This window comes from Corvus cornix, chromosome 13 (assembly GCF_000738735.6).
Source record: "Corvus cornix cornix isolate S_Up_H32 chromosome 13, ASM73873v5, whole genome shotgun sequence".
Taxonomy (NCBI): Eukaryota; Metazoa; Chordata; class Aves; order Passeriformes; family Corvidae; genus Corvus; species Corvus cornix.
The window spans coordinates 3,023,731-3,043,603 of record NC_046343.1 but is presented as its reverse complement, the minus strand read 5'-3'; the positions used below and the strand labels follow the sequence as shown (position 1 = coordinate 3,043,603).

The following is a 19,873-nucleotide window of genomic DNA, read 5'->3' as shown; positions in this document are numbered from 1 at the left end:
CCCCAACAACCCCACCCTGGGCATCCCTGGCAGCGCTGTCCAAACGCTCCTGGAGCTCTGGCAGCCTCGGGGCCGTGCCCATTCCCTGGGGAGCCTGGGCAGTGCCCAGCACCCTCTGGGGGAAGAACCTTTCCTGATATCCAACCTTTCCCTACTATCTACTTTGTACCCAACAGGAGGGGGCAGCCAGGGGGGCTCAGCCTCTTCTCCCAGGGAACAGGGACAGGATGGAAGGAAATGGCCTCAAGCTGTGCCAGGGGAGGCTCAGGTTGGACAGCAGCAGGAATTTCTCCATGGAAAGGGTGCTCAGGCCTTGGCAGGGGCTGCCCAGGGAGGTTTGGAGTGCCCATCCCTGGAGGTGCCCAAGGAAGGGCTGGAGGTGGCACTCAGTGCTCTGGGCTGGGGACGAGGTGAAGATGGGGCACAGGTTGGACTCGATGGGCTGGGAGGACTTTTCCACCCTCAAAAGTGCAAAAGAAAACATGATGAACACAATTATATCACATTTTTAAAGCTTTTAAAAATGTAGCCAAGCTGAGATCATGAAAGTTAAGTATTTACTGTGATTTGCTCTTACAAAAAACAAATGTAAAATGATTTCATCAGTACCAGATAATAGGCCAGCATATAACCAGAGGGCAGGGTTTTTAATAACTTCACTAAAAATATGCACTGGGACAAAAATGTGGTGCAATAAAAAAGTACAAAAGGTAATAAATATTACCTATTAGCTCATTTTTGTCAGGAAATAATACTACAAAATTAATGGGATACATGGAAGCCTTATGAAAAGCAAGCAGGGAGAGGCTTAGAGTCCTATCCAGTATTTGACCAGAGGCTGCCTGATGAATAAGTTGACATTGAAGTGCAGAGAATGAAAATCATCTGGAATGCAGGGAAAGGAAATAGCTCAAAAATGAAACTGTGATGTTGCCAGGCTCTATAGGAAGAGGCCCAGCTCCCACCTCTGCCAGGGCTCCCAGCTGGAGCTGGTGAGAGCGATGGGAAAACTGCACCAAAAACAGGACTGGGAGAGGAAAAAATGCATGAAAGGAAAGGTTTGAATGCGACAGCAACTTGGGTGCTTGAAGAATGGGAAAACCAAGATACTCTGTAGAAGGAGTAAATGAAATAGGATTTATCCATGAGCTATACATGAACTCAGTGTGTAAGGATGAGATGTTCTTGACTGCTTTTTTAAAATAACAAAGCCAGATCTTTCAGTGGTTTTACACTGCCTTTCACATCCTTTGGGGCTGCAGGATCCAGTGTTAAATACCCAGGGAGGCACCACCATTTACAACATCAGCAAGGCCATTTCCTGCGGGTTAAAGCCAACACATGAGTCCAGGAGACTGGATTTATTGCTGGTTCTCAGGCACATCGTGTCTGGTTCTGATTTGTGTGTTGCTCTCACTGGAACATGTCTGCTGTGGCTTCCAAGACTGGGATTTAACTGTGGTTAATCCACTGTTCCCTTTAGTAGTGGGACAATGGAGAGTTACCACTGGTGGTAAACAGATACTACACACAATAAGCTCAGTGAAAAATTCAGTAAACATCAATGGCAGGCAAGTAATTTTAGATCAAACTGATGTCCACTGAAAAAAACCCCCAAGAACCATACACATTTATTTATACAACTCTTTAAGAGTAAAGTATGCTTTGGAAGGAGCAGGACTGTAACCAAGCACTGCCCACTTTTTCTGTTTTCTACTCACATCATTGATATTTCCTCTGACTTTGAAAATGAGCAGTCAGATCTCACATTTCTATCACTGCCATAGGTGGTGTAGAAAAAGCACCAGGTCTTCCCAGTGAAAAGGGAGGGAAAACTGGCAGCTACACACTTGGGAGTCTAATTTTAGGAGGAACTGAGCCATTCTAATGTGCTGCAGTCAACAGGAACCGAGGGCACTCAATAAATCATGAGCTTCTTTCCATGTTTGAGTAGAGCCTGTTGAAAATTTCCCAAGAAAACCTTTTCCATCACAAAATTCCAATTCCTGTGAAGCAAAACTGCTTACAGGACAGGATATGCTTGGATACTTCTCTAAAACCTCTTTTTCTATGCATTTTGAAGTGGATTTTAATCTGTAGTAATATAATAATGTATTTTTAATATTAAAAGGGTTGTCTGGCTATGAGACAAAAGGAGTTTTAAATGGCTAAACAAAATGTTTCAATCCATCTTCCCTGGGATTTTTAAAATTCTTTTTAAACACCAATGTTTGAGAAGAAAAAGGATTCAAACTTGGTTTATTTTCAATTTGGGTTAGAACATATTTTCATCATTTTCCTGGGAAAGAAAAGCATTTCCTACTTTAGCTGTAAGCCAAAGAAGGTATTTTCATGCCTGTCCTAAAAAAAATCTTTACACTCATGCAGATAAACCTCTCTTTGACCCTGGTGAGGAGTGGAGTGGTAAATTTGTTATGTCTTTCCTGTCACTTTGATTCAGTTACTTTAAAATGAATGGCATTTGCATCAGAAGGCAGCAAAATAACCATTTCTTACCTTTAGTCTTTCTGTTACCCCATCAGTGAAACTGACTGTGAATTCAGCAATTTTGGGCACTCTGAGTTTTCCTTTGTTCTTCTGGTCAGGCTGATACTCTGTTCTTGTTTTCACAATTACCTGGAAAATAACAACACTTTTAAGAGTTCTGCCCACAGCACAGATTTTGGGGTTGTTACCAAAGCTTTTCTATATAAACCATCCCCTGGACATACACAAGCACCGTAAACATAAAAGTGTTCATAAAAATGAACACAAAGCCATCATCCCATCCCCTCAGGAATAAGAGAGGCAGATAAATGGGCAGATACACAGAACTAGGACAGTGAGCCTTAGAATAGCTGACAGCAAAGTGTTTGACACCCACTTTTGTTTAGGACTAGGTGTTTAATTTTTGTATCATGCTCAACAGGCAGAAGAACAGCCCATCCTAAAGAAGAGTGTCACTAATTAAAAGCTCTGTCCAAACAAGTTCTGCTGAAGCCAATTTAAATTGAGGCCATTTGGTGTCTCATTCATTCAGGCTCCAAATTATCAATATTTATCTTGTATTATCACCTTGGCTTTCCCTCTAAGATCTGTGTCTGACTAATCCTACTAATCTTATAAAATGAGGTGGTTTACACCAGTGCAGAAGACCCTTCCACTTTTTGGGTCCACATTCTGAGCTGCAGCCTGGTGGAAATGAAAAACTCCAGGAGTGGAGGCTGCTGCAGATGAGAGTGACAAGAGTGATCCTAAAGCTCTTAGTTAGAAACAAAACCGTGGTGAAGGATTGGAACAGATTAAGTGATGCACAAGGTTGAGTTCCCAGCTAATCACGGACTTATTTCCAAATGAAGACAGCAAAGTCTGCTTTGGACCAAAGAGAGCCCCAGGTATTTAATCCTCCTGCATTTAATGCATGTGATGATCAGAGGGAGAGAAAAGCAGTGAGGAGTCATAAGCCAATTTTCTGGATTCAAATGCAAATCATTAAATACTGATGAATATTTACATCCTTCAGTGAATCCCTCTCAATAGCGTTTATTACAGGAGCATTTGCAATATTAATACTTGGGGAGAAGAAGGGACAAAAAGCCACTCGAGTACATTTCTGTGAGCATTTGGGAGCTCAGGATTTCCTGATGACACAACGCAGAGGATGGGAAATGACCCACGGGGACAAGCTTGATTGGGCAGGTTTGGGGTGAATCCTGACCCTGCTCTGAACCCACTGTTGAACCAAACCCCATTTTGCCCACTCCGTCCAGCACACTGTGGGCAAAATAAAGCAAAGCTCCCTCTGCAGCCAAGACAAAGTGGCCCAGGTCAGCTGTGAGTTTCAAACAAGCAAAAACCTAATTTTCTCCCTCAAAAGGAGGCAAGTGCACCCAGCCTCGTGCAGCTGGCCAGCCTTCAGTCTTCTCCCTGGCCTTTTGTAAACCCAGTACAGTAAATTATAGAGGATCAGCCAGCAGCACCTGCCAGCCAGTGTTTAGAAATTGCTCTCTTTCTGTTTTCAGACAATATCCAATTCTCCCAAATTCATGCTTCCTGCTTGATATACATCTTAGCTGCAGACAATTTTTTTTAATTTACATGAGGGCTTTTCCACAAACTCCAACGCTTGGTCTTAACGAAAGACCATGAAGCCAGAATATAAGAAAAAAATCAAATTAAAACCCTTCCTTGTTTCTAGCTATAATTTAATTTTCTTCATCATCAACACCAATTTTGTTACAGTCATTTTTTAACTGTTACATTTCACCAATAAGCAGGAAAGTTTGAATCATGCTGCCCACAGGGATACAGAGTGAGCCTGAAAATGAACCCTTTCCTTCACCAGGCATCAGGTTCAGGTCCAGTAGCAATTCTATCACATCTGGGAATAAATAAGCAGGCTCAGGCCCCAGTCAGATCAGAAGGTACTTGAAACACAATCTGCTGATCGTGCCAGCAGTGTAGTGAGTGTGCACAGAGCCAGAGTCACCCTGGGCAGTGTTTTGCAGAGAAATTTGCAGAGGTATCAAAAAGCTTTGGTAGAAGAGGGAAGAAGTACCTTTGCTAAAGGCCTTTTAGTATGGCAAAAGTTAAAACCCTGCTCTCCAGAAGTGTCTTTGTCAGACACCTGGTGGAATTACTCAGCAGAAGAAAGACAGGGCAGGCAGTGAAGTCTCCTTTTGAAAGGAGAGCACAGAAATCAAATGACAAAGGTCAAACAGAAAACTGAAAACCTGTGGTGGGGGAGCACCATGGCAGCAACGATCAAAATGCAATTTTGCTGAGGGCATGGGGTGTAGTTGAGAAGAACAGAGCTCCCTCTTGCTCAGTCCCCCACAGGCTAAATAAATCCGTCTGAGCATGGATCCCACTCTTGCAGAGTTAAAAGTGCAAATTTAGGAAAATAATCAATCTTCTAAAGAAACCTTACTGCAGTTTTAGCTTTTGTCTTCTTTTGTTTTTCTTTTTCTGTTTTCATTTTCCAGCTTTCTGATTTGAGTTGGGTGGGAAAGATTTGCCTTCCCCCACTCCCTGCCATCACTCCTTTTTCACCTTCTTTTTCCATTTTGTCAGTGAGAAAAAAAAATCCTGGCAGTGAAGTCTTCCAGAAATTCTACCCAAATTGCTGTTGAACGTCAAGTAATAAAAGCCTCCTGACTTCGAAGTCGGGGCAATGATCAGCGCTCATTTATCAGCACCTGCCCTCGAGCAGCTCCATCCAAGCGCAGATCCCACTGTTTCCATGCAAACAAGGAACATCCATCTCACACCACGACAGCTTTCCTGGGACAGCTGCTGCCGTTTATTACAACCCACAGCAACAGAATGATCCCCATCCCCTCTCCTTGTCTGTTCTGCAGCAGTGCTGGCTTGGGAATTGTCGTCTTGAATGAAATCAGGGACAGGGAAGGGAAAACTGGGGTCCTGGGGAAGCTGCAATTCAAAGCAAACTGAAATGAAGGAAATGCCATCTCCTCGTTCCCTCCTCTGGGATGCTGGCACGTTGGAAAAGGGGGAACTTCCAGATGGATTTAGCTCAGGGAATCTCCCTGCAGGTTATCTTGCTCCTGTGATCCGTTCTTAAAGTTTTCACACCATTTCCCAGAGATACGACACCTTAAAAGTTGCAGGAACTGAGCTGTTCATTGCATATGCAGTAAAGGGAACACCAATAAATTACCTGGGACTTTCTTCATTTTACTTCCAAAATAAAGCTGGTCTTTGAAAGTTGCTTCCGAGATGCGGTTTGCAGAGTGATTGTGAGAATATCAGAGGAGAGAAAAGGGCTTCTGTGGACCAGCAAAAAGACACATCTAATTATGGGAACCCACACCGCAGTCCTTGCCGCTTCCTCCTTAACCAGGTTTGTTTAGAATTTGAGCCAATTAACCACCAATTCAGCAAAGCACTTAAACATGCAAGTAGTCCTATTAACATCAGCAGGATGAGCCGGATATTTCAAGTTAAGTGTGCATTTAAGTGCTTTGGCCCATCGGAGCTGGCTTCAGGCTCCTTCCCACAGCCAGCTCCACCTCCGGTGCTTGGGGATCCTGGGGAATTCTCCAGCAAGTGTTCAGGGCACTCTGCACACAGCATGACCCCAGGATCCCATATTACTCATGGAGGAGTAGGGGAAAAGACAAAAAAAGAATCTCAGTAATGTGCTGAGTCCCACTTGGTGGCTGAGTCAGGAGTTCAGATCCCGGTTGGTTCCCTTCTTACAATGCACGGCGTTTTCTCAGACTTTCATTAAGGAGAGAGAATTGGAGCTCCAGCAGATTCTCCATAAAAGTATTTGGGGTTAGGGACTAGCAAAGGATGACTGGGGTGGGAAGGCAGTCAGACAACCTATGGAAAATGTCAGCTATCTGCAGAATTGTGCCCCTCAGCCATCCCAGGTCAGTAGACGTAGTAACTTTTCATGTCTGGAAAGGTTTTGACATTCTGTTCTCTTCCTTGGAGCTTCTGGTTCCTCACTCCAGTCCTTCAAATGCTTCTGAAGAGCTCAGAGAAGGCTGCAGGGAACGGCCTATGGAAATTGTGAAACCCCACCACAACAGGACCACAAGCCACATCCATCATCCTGCTCCACACAAGATGTTTCCAACGATGCTGTTTGTGAATACATTTATTGAGTCCTAAAACTAAATGCTCTTATTATTCCAGGCTTAATGCTAGTGCCACGACTGGGATCAATAAGAAATCTTTCCTCAGCTTTAATGAATGCAGGACCATGCACCCTCTCTGTAGTGATGCTTTGGAAAATTGTAGGTGTGCTGAGGTGAGAAACAACAGATGAGAGTCTGCCTACACCAGCAGGAAATCCATCATCGACAACCTTGAGAAGGTAAACAGTAGGAGAGTGCTGGGAAATCCAGGGATTTGGGCTGCTGAAAGGGAAAAGAAAGCAAGCTTCTAACCAAGTGGGCTATATTAAAAGCATTTGCTGTGAGGAGGAAGGAGCAGAGTAGATGTGAAATGTGACAAATTGAAAAATATCCCATTAAGCATGGAACCTTGAAAAGGATTTTCCAGCAAAGGGATGAAGTAAGTGTTTCAGAAAATGAACTGATACGAATTCTGAGCCTTGTCTCCAACTGGCTAAATGTAACATCATTTATTGCCACTTTATATTTGCGTTTGAGCTCTATGGTTTTCCCTGAAGAAATGAGTAATAATATTTAACATAACTGGCATTGTGAAAACTTTAAATTATTCATTTGGAAAAGGACATGCAGCCCTGCTGTAATTCCCACTCCACTGCCACAGTGCATGTAATATATTGTGGTTCAGGTGCTGCAAAGCGCAAACCATAAAAATTTAAAATACTACTTCCTGGGATTATTAATAATGAAGAGTCTCTCAGTCGGAGTGGCTGTCAGATTGACAGAAGAGATAAACAAAATGTGTTGCTGCTACCAAGGAGAAAGGTTCCTTCCAAGTTCAAAGCTGGACTTTGTAGTCCCACAGAATGGTTGTAACACCCCCACCAGTTTCCAGGAGGATTAGTCATGCTCACTTTTAAATGAAAATGAGACTCAGCTTCCTTCCTTTCCACATCTTTCTCCATTCCTTGCAGAGACAGAAGGGAAAATATCAACTTCTCACTGGCACCAGTGTCATGGTTTCCTTTGCTTTTGTTACCCAGCAAAGCATCGGCAGCTGAGCAGGACCTCAGGGTGCAGCAGGGACCAGGTGACAGCACCTAAAGCTGGGACTAAACCTGCTGAGACTGGGGCAGGTTCTCCTCTCGTGTGCTCCAAGCCAAGCAATGGCCAGAATCCACCACCTGCCTGCATACACAATTCTCCAGCCTAATCCTCACCCAGAGCCAGCTCCAAAGAGCAAATGAGATGTGCACATTGCCAACAGCAGCTGAAGTTAAAATACTTAGCACTAAAAGAATATAGGAAGAGATAGGAAAATCATGTTTCAGGGCTTAAAACAGTCTCTCGCCTTGCAGGCTTAGGATGAAACATTGACAGGCACGAGCAGCTCCATGCAGCATCTCCTGTACCTCCCCCTGACTGCTGTCCTGGCTACTGCCAGAAACTGGATAATGCGGACATATCTCAGACTACCTGGCAATGCCCATGCTGCAAATTCCCGGATTTTGAGAGAATTAGGTCTTTAAAGCTTCCCCAAATGATTATGGCTATGTCCCACCCTACAGGCATGGCAGCTGTGCTTCCAAATCTACAGGATGGACCCATCTCAGCAAGCAGACTTCCCAAAGGTTAGTACTAAAATTGGCATCTGCGATGTAGGTAACGGCATTCTAGTCATTATTTGAATACATAAAATGCCTGAAATATCAAGCAGCAAAAATAAAATTTAAAAAATGAAAATTTTAAGAAAAAGATGCCCTGGGATCAAATCCATAGTCCCTGGACAAAGCCAGGGTCAGTACTCTGCTGTTTTTTTACCCCATATCTGCTCATCTAATGGGTGTTGTGCTGGAAATGAGTTTCACAGAGGGTGGTAGGAAAAAGTGGTCTCCTGAATCAGTGCCAGGAAGATATTCCAGGCATAAGGAACATCGCAAAAGGACAAAGACAGCAAATGTAATCAGCCCTGGCATCACCAGTGAAAGGCAGCACAGAATGCAAAGGCTGCACTGGGAGCTGAAAGCAGCTGAGAAGGGCAAGGCACAGCCCCAAGAACAAAAGTAGCCTGGAATTTATTAAGCCAAGTCTTCCTACAAGTCCCTAGGTGCCCATAACCCACAGGAGGTGGGGTGAGAAAAACTGATTTCAGTAGGTTCCTCCAGGAGAGGGCTTAGCAAAGCAGACAAAAGAATCAATCACTCAGCTGTAGGGAGGGCAAATTGGCCAGGGTGAATTAGCAGAGCTCCACTGATTTCCCTTCAGCCAAGATTCCTGCCTGGTTCTCCTTTCTAGACCAGTAAGGAACTGGTATGAGGGGTTCACTTGACCCTCTTGCTGAAATCACTTCCCCCCTCAGCACTGGGCTTCCACGGTAGAAAAAAGAACAGGCTCAGCCAAGCCTCCATACCCTAACACACTTCCCTGTGTCCATTCCTGCTGCTTCTGCAGGATGCAGCTCCGAGGAATTGCAGTGCAGACATAGCTGGGCTTAAGAGAGGTAATGGAGCTCACAAAACCAGGCAGCTTTAAAGCCCCTAATTCAGGCACTGATGGCAGAGCAGTTAAGGAGGGAGATTTCTGCCCAGGCTACACAAATCCTGGGATGTTGAGAGTGAAGCTCTGCAGCAGCACTACATTCTCTGGATGATGGGAGGCTGCTGGAAGCTGCTCCAGGTCCCTGTGGGCACCCTGGGAACAGCCCTAGTGGAGGGGCTGGTGTTCGAGAGGAAGGCCAGCACAGAGTGACATCCCAACAGGAGCAGGAACTGCCAAGGACACAAGCCGGGCTGTCCAAAACATGCAAACAGCATCAAGGAGGTTTCCCCAAACGCTGCTCTGCCCGAGTGTGATGCTGCAAGGATTGATTACAGCCTAATGAGCAGGGGTGGTGTTCAGGTCTAATACGGATCCAGAGGACAAAGCGATTGCCCAGTGTAGGAGGGGGATGAGAAGAAGGCTCACACTGGTGTTGGTGGGGACAAGGGAGAGTATCCCAAGTGGAGCAAGGGAAGGATGGGGAAAGGCAAGACAGCCTGCCTGTTCCTTTTTATTTGTTATTCGCTTCATTTTATCCATCTTTTCTTTCCCTTTCCATCCTTCTCCTCCCTCTTCCTCTTCCTCCCTCCTCCTGCCTCATCACTATCCCTGCCCCGTCCCTCCTTTTGCCATTTGCTCCATCCCACCAGCCTCACCAGCGGATGAGCAGGAGCTGCCTGTCCCCAGCTGCATCTGGAGCTCCCACAGCTTCCCAGGCTGGGAATGCCAAGCTGCCTCTGGCCCCAGCACGTGCAGCAGCTCCCCAAAAGCAGCTCCACGCTGCCCTGACAGCTCGTGCCTTCAGGCTGTACAGAGGGCAGGCTGACACTGGTATCCAGGACAGAGCTCCAAGCAGTCCCCGAGGTACAGGAGCACTCATCCAGCTACTCTTTAATTATTCCTGCTCAACTGGCCAGGACCAAACGTTATTTTCTGTTAAACCAACAGGGACAGGCTGTGCACACCAGGGACCCCCCTGATTTCCAGGAACTCTGTATAAATGCATGGCCTCAGCCACTCAGAGAGAGATGTGGCCAGGGGCACAGGGTGGGAAAAGCATTTGGAAAGAGCTGTTAGATCTAATTTTTTTGCTTTCTTGGGTTGGTGGCAGGAATTTGCCACTAGAGAAATTAATTCTCGAGCCTCCTGATGCATTCAAAATAAAGAACAATGGACCACATGATAAGCCTTCTGCAGCCTTCACCACAAAAGAGATGCCGGATGTTTTTTTCAGCCTGACAAGAGCTTTCATGCACTTTTGTGTTATGTAAAATTAGGATTTTACTGCCAGAACAGAGGTATTTCCTGCTGGATTATACTGAAGCGAGCCAAGAGACCAAGGGGTCCCCAGTTGTTGGTCTCATTTAAAATTTCAGTGAACAGAATGGTCCATGAAAAGCTGCACCTCTTTCAGCATTATCACTGCAGAGACACAATCACAGCTGAAGCTGTTTGTCTATGCCTTGGAAAACAAGGCAACAGAGCTCCTCTTTCCCCCTTTGGTTCTAAAAGATAAAAGACTTCTGCTGGGTGTTTTTTTTTTCTTTTTGAATCAGAAGAAATGAAATTCAGAGACATAAAAAGCCAGGTCAAGGGCTTGTCATTGTTGATGGGGCTATTATTGCTGTTACATGGATGGAATTCACCAAAAAGACCATGTAAAAATGATTTAAGAGCACCTGTCTCTGCCTTCTGCTCCAGCAAGGGAATAGGGGACAAGGGAAATGCTTGAAAGTTGTCAATAAATATAAATGCACAGCAGGCTTAGCACCTTAGGGGGACAATTCCTGCCTCGGGTACATTTGTCCCCCTGCAGACACACAAGTGCTGACAGAAGGACGAGAATGCTGATGCTGCAGGAGGAGCAGCATGAGAAGGGGACATCCTCCTTTGGTGGGAGAAGGAAAAAGACATTCCAGTGGTCTGCAATTTTAGAAAAGAAAGTTGCCAAATGGAAGCCTCCTGAAATCCTGCCTGCATTTTCCCAGCAGCAGCAAGGTGGAAGTCAGAGGGAGCTGCTAAGCTCTCGGTGCTTTGGAAAACAAGGCTGTTAGGAAAGCACCCCCAAAAGGACAGACAGTAAATTTGAGCACATCTTTAAGTGTTTTCCTTTCTCACCCCTCACTCCCCATATGATTTCTTCAAGGAACTATCTGAAAAGAGCTGGACTTCAGAGATTACTTCACATCAGCAAAAGCCTCATTTCTATATTGTTTCTGTATCCTTTCTCCAAAAGAGGAGCCAGACACAGAAAACACTTGGGAAGAGAGGACAGAAGCTCTGGTGAAACACCTACATAGGTTAATGCTGAGACTCACTTTGAATGATTCTCAAGTGATTCAGCTACAGAAATGTCCTTAAAATGAAGAAAAAAACCAGGTATTTAAGGTCCTTAAACCACAATTTTCAGTCTGTAGATTCCACAGGCTTTGTGGGCTGCTTTTAAGGATCCAACAAACAACAGGTTTGATGTTCTTCAACTTGCATGCAGGTATCTTAAGACTCAACTAAAAAAAAAAAACCCTATAAATGAACAGAACTTGCAAATACACACCAGGTGACGGCATTATTGTAGTGGCAGCAGGTGGGCTGCCCTACACAAACCTTGTACACTCTTGGATCACTACCCAAAACTGTTACTACTCCTTCTTTACCAGACAGAGCAAGGACACAGCCCTGAGCTGCACCCAAACCTACCTGCCCTGGTTTTGATGCACCCTGGATTGCCTTGACCCCAAGGTTAGACCCAGGTCAAAAGTTCACAGTTTCCTAAATGCAGATCCTCTCTGACAGCGAAGAGAAGCCCAGAAAGGGGAATACTTAGCAGGGTTGGGGTTTTTTTAGGTTTCACTTACAGGAGGCTGCCAGGACAATGCGTCCGTGGAGTGCCGAGGGTGCGATGCAGGAGCTGGCCCGCAGCATTGCCTCCCAGTGGCTGCTGGCAGCGGGATCGGGGGGCAGGGCAGGAAACCCCCGAGGCTGGAGAGCCCCGCGGGGCTGACCCCCAGACCCGACACCGCGGCTCGCCGGGCTCTGCTCGCTCCTGCAGCATCCCATGCACGAGGCACAGGAAGCACCCTGCCTTGTGATCTCATTCTCCCCGGCTAAAAATCAACTGCTCGCACGTTTTAGGAATAAATAGGGGGGGAAAGTCAGTTTTAGGCGTTTTCGTAACCAAATCTCCTGAGAGCAAGGCAAGTCCAAACAAGAATACACCCTGAAACACTTGAAATCCATGTCCACTCCTCCTCAGGGGCACAGCCTGCCTGAATTCAGCAGCAGCTTTGCTTTCTCAAGTACAAAGCTGTAATTTGCCCCTCTCACTTAACCTCTGCCCAAGCTTTTCACCCGAAGCTCAGCTCCTTATTAGCAGCTCTTTAAACAGCCCCTCTACCCCGGGGTGAACTCACCCCAACAGAACCCCTTCTACAGAAAGCAAAGGAAACGGGTCATGAATTATTTTGCTTTTATCATAAATAACCTCTCCTCCTGGTGAAGGGATTTCCAGCCCGTTAACTCCGGGCCTGCTGCATGGAGGAGATGAACTGCAGAAATCAATTGCTCTGACTAATGAGTTCTGAATCACACTCAGCACGCCCGGAGATACATCCCACACTTCCAGCAAAGAAAAATATGGATGTCAGGAGATGCACTGGCAGTAATATATGCTAATGAAAGTAATGCAACCTAACAACACGTGAATTATTGATGTGGGCATGTTTAAACAGAAAAATCAGCAACGAATCACACCACACCGATCCACGCCAGTGTTTGTTCACCAACAGGCAGTTGGAACTGTGGTGGTCCTGAGAACGCTCATTAGCCCTCGATTAGCTTGAAAAGATCTTTGTTGGGTAATCCATGTCTCACCTGATCCACAAGTCATTTAAATTCCACATTGTCATGTGACACTGGGTGATCTCAAGGAGCCCCTTGTACTGCATCAGAGCGACTTTTACACACCTACAGTTTCCCGAGGTTTTCAGACATTTATGACAAATCATATTGCTTTGCCAAAATTATTTTGCTTAATCTTATTTATCAGTCACAGATAAGGGCTGGCTTAGCCTCTGATCCACAACAATTCACAGAAGTCTAACTCTCCTGAATGCAGCAAAGTTGCTCCTGATTGCCATGAGGCACATGGAGAACAGAACCAGCTCCTTTGTCTGGCACAGCTCTGGTTCCCAGGATGTCAAGGCAGTTGACTCAGCTCTATCCTAAAATAAACACAGTTTGTCTACCTAGACAGGTTTATCACATCCATCACCATGTTCTCCTAATGTATTTAGGGAAAATTCATTTTGTACCACGGTGAAAGCAGGATATATGTTCAATAATCATCAGTGTTAATTTTTGCTGTTATTCCATTATCTTCCGAGATCTAATCATTCTGTCTGTACTTTGGGGTGGGCTGGCTCCACCTCTGTGGTATCTGGGAACTACATTGCAGACAGGCTTTGTTTTGGTGAGGGCTGTTGGGGAATACGGATTTTTACAGTCTCATCATGTCCTCACCAGGTTATATTGATATGCATCATCCCCACAGGGATGTAGACAAAAGATTTCCTAGTTCACACTGCAGCCAAAAAATCCCAACACACCCCGCAGCCAATCGCACATTCCTGGGCGTTTTAGTGCTGCATTCAGGTGTGAGAGAGTTGAGAGGGCAGGGGAGAACAATGTCCCCTGCCCGGGGCCAAACGCGACCCTGGGCTGTCCCCCAAGGAACTCAGCCACTCTCCCCAGAGAAATCAGCATCCTCGGTGCCCAAATCAGCTTTGCAAAGCCACGGAGAAGAAAACGGAGCTTAACGAAGATAATTAAAACAGCTGCTTATTTCGGCAGAGTTATCACATTACCTCCTCTCAAAGCAGGCCATTAATCTTACTGATAATAACACATTGCACACTGCTCCTCAGTTTCCCCGGTGCTTGCAAGAGAAACACACCAAGCTTTTTTTCCAGTTGTATTTATGAATATTTGGAGCTCTTTTTTTGAGGAGGGAAGGCACTGGGGGACTGCTGCGTGCTTATTTGCCATGTTAGAACAGGTAAACGCGCTTTGAAAGATAACCCCTTTTTATTTATTGAATAAATGTGCCACAATTCCCATCACCAGAGCCCAGTGACAACCAAGGGGCACGTACGTGTGCGCAACCATGCAGGAGCACATTCTGATTTTGTTTTACCTTTTCCGGAGCCGGGAACTGCAGGTGATTTACTTCCAAAGGTGTGATCAAAGGAACTGTCTGAAAACCATCTTCATTGGATGGTTGTTTGTTGTTCTTGTCGTTCAAATTACTCCCCAGCTTCACCATCCTTGCACCCGGCTTTCCACACCTAAAACCGGGGGAGATGAGCAATGTCACGGGGGCAGCGGGAAAGGAACGATTCCTACCTTGCCCTGCTCGGTTTGGGTCCAGGTGTCGGTCCCCTAGATTTTAGGGAATGTCACTTGGCTTCACCAAAGCATTTGCCTCATGCAGACACCCCACAAACAGCCTTCAAACCCCACAAACAGCCTTTAAACCCCTCGCTGTCAGCCCTAACACGACGGATCCCAAAGTGCCGGGACAGCCACCAACACTGGTGGGAATGCCACCAGCAACACGGGGAATGTCACCAGTACCACCGGGAGAGACAGCGGCACCACCGGGAATGTCACCAGCAGCACCGGGAATGCCACCAGCACCGCCACCACCGCGGACACGGATTGGGACACGGGGACACTGGGACACGGCGCGTCTCCCAGTCACCCCAGGAGGGGTTTTGATACCCCTCTCTCACTTTTGCACCCCCCCCCCCCCTTGAGGGTTCACACCCCCTCCCCTGCACATCCCGGAGCACACGGACGTCCCCCAGCTCCCCGGGAGCGGCGGCGCTGGGGGTCGGGGCGCGGGTTCGGCGGGCGCGGCTCCGTTACTTACTGCAGAGCAGGCGGCGAGAAGCGGCGGCGGGGCCGGTGTGGGTGCGCGGAGCCCGCGGTGTCCGCGGGGGGAGCGGGTACTGAAGGGACAGCGCTGCGCTCGCTGCGGCTCCGCCGGCGACTGAGGCGGGCGGGGCGGCGGCTCCTTCCCCGCCCGCCCCGCGCTCAGCGCCGCCGCGGCCCCGCGCGCCCCCTGGCGGCCGCGCCTCGCGCCGCGGGCACAGCGCCCCCTGCAGGCCGCGGCGGGCGCTGAGGGAGGGGCCGCGTCCCCATGGCCGGGGACACACGCGCGACCCGCGACAACTCCGCGGCACTGCCCGGGCGCGGACGGCAGCGGGGTGGGGATAATCCAGCGCGGCTGTGTGGAGACACGAGCCCTGTTGTCACTCTCTGGGCCCTGGTGGCGTTGATCGCTGTGTCACTCGCTGTGGTGTCACGCAATGAGGTGGGATCGTGGAATGGTTTGGCTTGGGAAGGACCTTAAAGGTCGCCTGGTTCCCCCTCTGCCATGGGCAGGGACAACTTCTGCTATCCCAGGTTGCTCCAAGCCCTGTCCGACCTGGCCTTGGACACTTCCAGGGGTCCAGGGGCAGCCACAGCTGCTCTGGGCACCCTGTGCCAGGGCCTGCCCACCCTCACAGGGAAGAATTCCTTCTGTATATCCCAACCCAAATTTCCCCCTTTTCAGTGTGAACCCATTCCCCCTGGTCCTGTCACTCCAGTTCCTGATGCAGAGTCCCTCTCCCTTGCAGCTCCTTCAGACACCAGAAGGTGCTGTGATGTCTCCACACAACCTTCTCCAGGCGGGACGTGCCTAATTTTCTCATCCCGTTCCCAGGATAGGGAAGGTTCCCCAATCCCTTTATCACCTTCCTGGCCCTCAGTCACTCTCCCGGGTACCCACTCAAATACCCGACAGGAGGCTGGGCCCAGCCAGTCACTTCTCCCAGCTAACAAGAACAGGAGAAGAGGAAATGGCCTCAAGTTGCACCAAGGCAGGTTTAGATCGCCTGTTAGGAAGAATTTCTTCACTAAGAGGATGGTCAGGCAGAGGCTGCTCGGGGCAGCAGTGGAATCACCATCCCTGGAAGTGTTCAAAAACCGTGTAAATGGGGCATTTACAATTTAACACCAGACCTGGCGGTGCTGAGTTAATGATTGGACTCCATGACCTTGGAGGTCTTTTCCAACTTTAGGGATTCTGTGATTCTCAAATGCTGGGATGGCAAGACAACACCAAACCCTGGCTCTGCTCGGCTTTATACTGGGCTCTGCTCCTATTCCCAGCAGCCAGACTGGTGTCACATCAGCACCACGCACAGTCACACCACCATCATCACCTCAACCACCGCCATCACCTCAACCACCACCATCACCTCAACCATGAGCATCACCTCAACCACCACCATCACCTCAGCCACCACCATCACCTCAACCATCAGCACCACCACAACTATGAGCATCACCTCAACTATCACCATCACCTCAACCATCAGCATCACCACAACCATCAGCACCACCACAACCATCAGCATCACCACAACCATCAGCATCACCACAACCATCAGCACCACCACAGCCACGGCACCACCACAGCCACCATCCCCTGCAGCAGGAGGCTGAGCACTTCTCTTGGAGACACAGGATACTTTGGGATGACTTCAGCCTGATTTGTTTATAAATTTAGAATTTGCCTCCAGAGCTTGCAACTTGGCACTTTTCACGAGACCTAAATATACTCCTTGAAGGCGTGAACTGTTTCCATAATAAAGCCTTTTAGAATTGACTTGTGAAAACTCATTTAAAGCTGTATTTTGGCAGAGTGAGGGGAAGTGCTGACTGCAGTGGTAGAGCTTGTTCACAGTACAGAGGGAAGAGCAGAGAGGAAGGGAGTAGAGAAGGGCAGCTAAAACTACCTGCTACTAATATCCTGTTAAAGATCCTGTTTGCAACAGTTTCACCAGTTCTTCATGCTTGGGTTGGAATTTTCTCTATCATATTTCTGGATAAGGCCAAACTTCTACAGTAAATTTCACCCTAGAGGGTTTTTCTGGGTTTAAAAATAAAGTTGTGTCATAGATACAACTTAACATTGAACAACTTTTGCTTGGAGTGTTACGAATGTTTGGCAGGTAGTTTTTTGATATTCTCAGAATATCGGGGGAAAAAAAATCAATCACATCAGAAGGTTTTGAGATTTCATGTTGAGGAAATTCAGGAAAGATTTCTTAAGCAGGAATCCCCTTAGATCCGATCCAGCTCAAGACTGAACAAGATTTCCAGTGAAACTACAACTTCAGGTTGCTGCAGACCAGACCAGGAAGAGATGCCTACAAAGAAACTGGCAGGCTGTACCCCACAGGTAAGGGAAAGTGTAGGATTTAGGCTCCATAGGTCTGAGGAAGCAGGTAAAAAACCCATTCACTAAAGATTATTGATTAAATGACTTATATAATGTCTAAATATTGCAGTAATACCAGAAATCAGCCATCCATGCCCACCTGGGATAGGATCTGTGTAGATACACAGCAAGTTATACACTCTGCAAAGTCCTTTTCTCATGTCCCTGTGCTGGTTTGGCTCAGGATGATCATTAGGACCTTCAAAATGTGGAGGCTGTAAGAAAATCCAAGAGCACACACTTTGCAAGTGATGCCAGAAGCCCAGTCTCATCCCAAATCCTGAGCCAAAGCCCTCTGGCCCTGAAGGCTTCTGTCAGAGCATTTGGTGCCGCTCCTGTCCAGCGTCAGCAATGCTGGAAGGAGCCCATCCAGTCCCTAAGGCAGGGACAGCAAGAGCAGGATGCTCAGGGCTGTTTCCAGTTGGGTTTTGAATAACTCTTGTGGGTGGAGACACAAATGCTCTGGGAAAGCTGTTCCAGTGTTTAGTCACCCTTACAGTAAAATAGATTTCTCATGTCTAAATGAAATTTCCTGTGTTTCAGTTTGGGCCCTTTGTCCCTTTTCCTGTCGCTGGGCACAGCTGAGAGGAGGCTTCTCCAGCCTGAACAATCCCAGCTCCATCTGCCTCTCCCAGAGGGGCAGATACTCTAAACAAGACAGTGCAATTACAGCAACTCTTTCCCCAAATTCCAGTATATTACATTACATGATCTGAAGTGATTTGACCATCCACAGAGATTAGCAGATCTATACTTACCTCCCATTGAACATATGAATTTGAACTACTATAGCTCTTCTGTCAGCAAAATGGCTATTTTCAAAGGAAGGACTAGGAAATGTTATTACATAGAGCAAAGAAAACATTGCATTGCAACTCCATGAAAATGGCATTGTGGTTTTCCACCTTTAGCTGGTAATTACCAACTTGAGGGCTCTGTTGAAAAGCAAAGTGATGTCTTTCATAGCTTACAAATGCATCCTGTGATCTAAAAACTAAATAATTTTCATCCACATCAAGCAATGAATATCCTGCTTAGCCAAAATTACATTAATGACACCTAAGCTGATGCTCTGACTTAAGAGAGGTCTTAAGCAACACTTCACAAAGACAGTGATGTGAAATCTCCAGAGTCACCTGTGCAAACCCATGGAGACTGGGGTTCCATCATGAAAAAATAAGGTTGCAAATAAGGTTACCTGCTTGTTCCTCGTCTCTACTCAGTTGAACTCACAGAGTTTAATATATTAACTTTTGTTGGTTATGCCTGAATACTCTTCATGGTAACAAACCTAAGGGGCAGTGAGGGGAATCCCCTTCCTTTTTGTACATTTTACCACTGTAAAACACCTTTCCTGGAGCTCCAAATCTACTGATAACTAATCAGAGCTAAACTCTGCTGGAGAGATTCCATGTGGCCCAGAGAGCCCAGCTCAGCATGGCCAGCACTCCAGCACTGGCGCTTGGAGCCACTTTTCCCCTCAAGCCTTCTAGTTCTGAGTGCCAGCAGCAAGAACCTGCAAAAAATGAGCAGATGCTGCTTTTACCTTTTGACTTTTCAGGGTGGAAGCACATTTTAAGCAATATTTTCCAGTGGCACCATCTGAGAATTTTGGCAGTGTGGTGGAGGGAGATGAGCAGAGAGATAGCCAAAGCCTCCCTCGGAATTACATCCAGTAACTTCCATTTCCTCCAGGAGACTGGACCAGCCCTGTGACTACTTAGGGTCAGTGTGGCCCATTTCAGTTTGAAAATACCTCTTTGCAAAATCCCTCTCTCACAAACAAACAAACAAATAAACAAAGAGACTACCAGGAGTAAATTTATGTAGCACGATGCTTCATGGCAAAAATAGATGTCTGAAGTTGCCAGCAAGATCCCAAAAGTGAACATTTTGTAGGGACAACATTAAAGCAAGCCCAAGTGAGTATGAGAAATCAGAGTAACACACAGATTTTCTTACAGAGCCAATACAGAGCCTGACATTTCCGCCCACACAGCACAGCTCAGTGACAGGCAATAAGACACAGCAGCAATATGAGCAACATGAGACTCCAGAGGAATAAACAATATATTTCTTCTGTCAACAAAAATATATGCCTCTCTTTATTCCTTTCATAAGTCTCCCACGATATATTAATGCATTGGGTTTGTGTGGCAGGGGGGCTGCAGGGGTGGCTTCTGTGAGCAGCTGCTGGAAGCTTCCCCCATGTCCCACACAGTGGCTCCAAGGGGGTAACACTTCTGGAAAACAGATTTAAGCATGGGGGGGAAAGCTGCACAGCTGCAGGCAGGAGAGAGAAGTGAGAATGTGTGAGAGGAACAGCTCTGCAGACACCCAGGATGGGGGAGAAGGAGGGGAAGGAGATGATCCAGGTGCTGGAGCTGAGATTCCCCTGAAG

The 19,873-nt window shown here is 47.0% G+C and overlaps 1 protein-coding gene across 1 annotated transcript in view; it reads right to left on the bottom strand.

Annotated features, from left to right (window-relative positions):
* Nucleotides 1-15,213, bottom strand: part of NSG2 (neuronal vesicle trafficking associated 2) — a 31,532-nt gene extending 16,319 nt beyond the window's left edge. The window contains exons 1-3 of the mRNA XM_039559626.1: nucleotides 15,073-15,213; nucleotides 14,335-14,485; nucleotides 2,518-2,637 (exon numbers count right to left, since the gene is read on the bottom strand). Of these exons, the coding sequence (XP_039415560.1) occupies nucleotides 2,518-2,637; nucleotides 14,335-14,463 (249 nt within the window). The 5' untranslated portion in view covers nucleotides 14,464-14,485; nucleotides 15,073-15,213. The remainder of the gene's footprint in view (nucleotides 1-2,517; nucleotides 2,638-14,334; nucleotides 14,486-15,072) is intronic.
* Nucleotides 15,214-19,873: the final 4,660 nt, after the last annotated feature.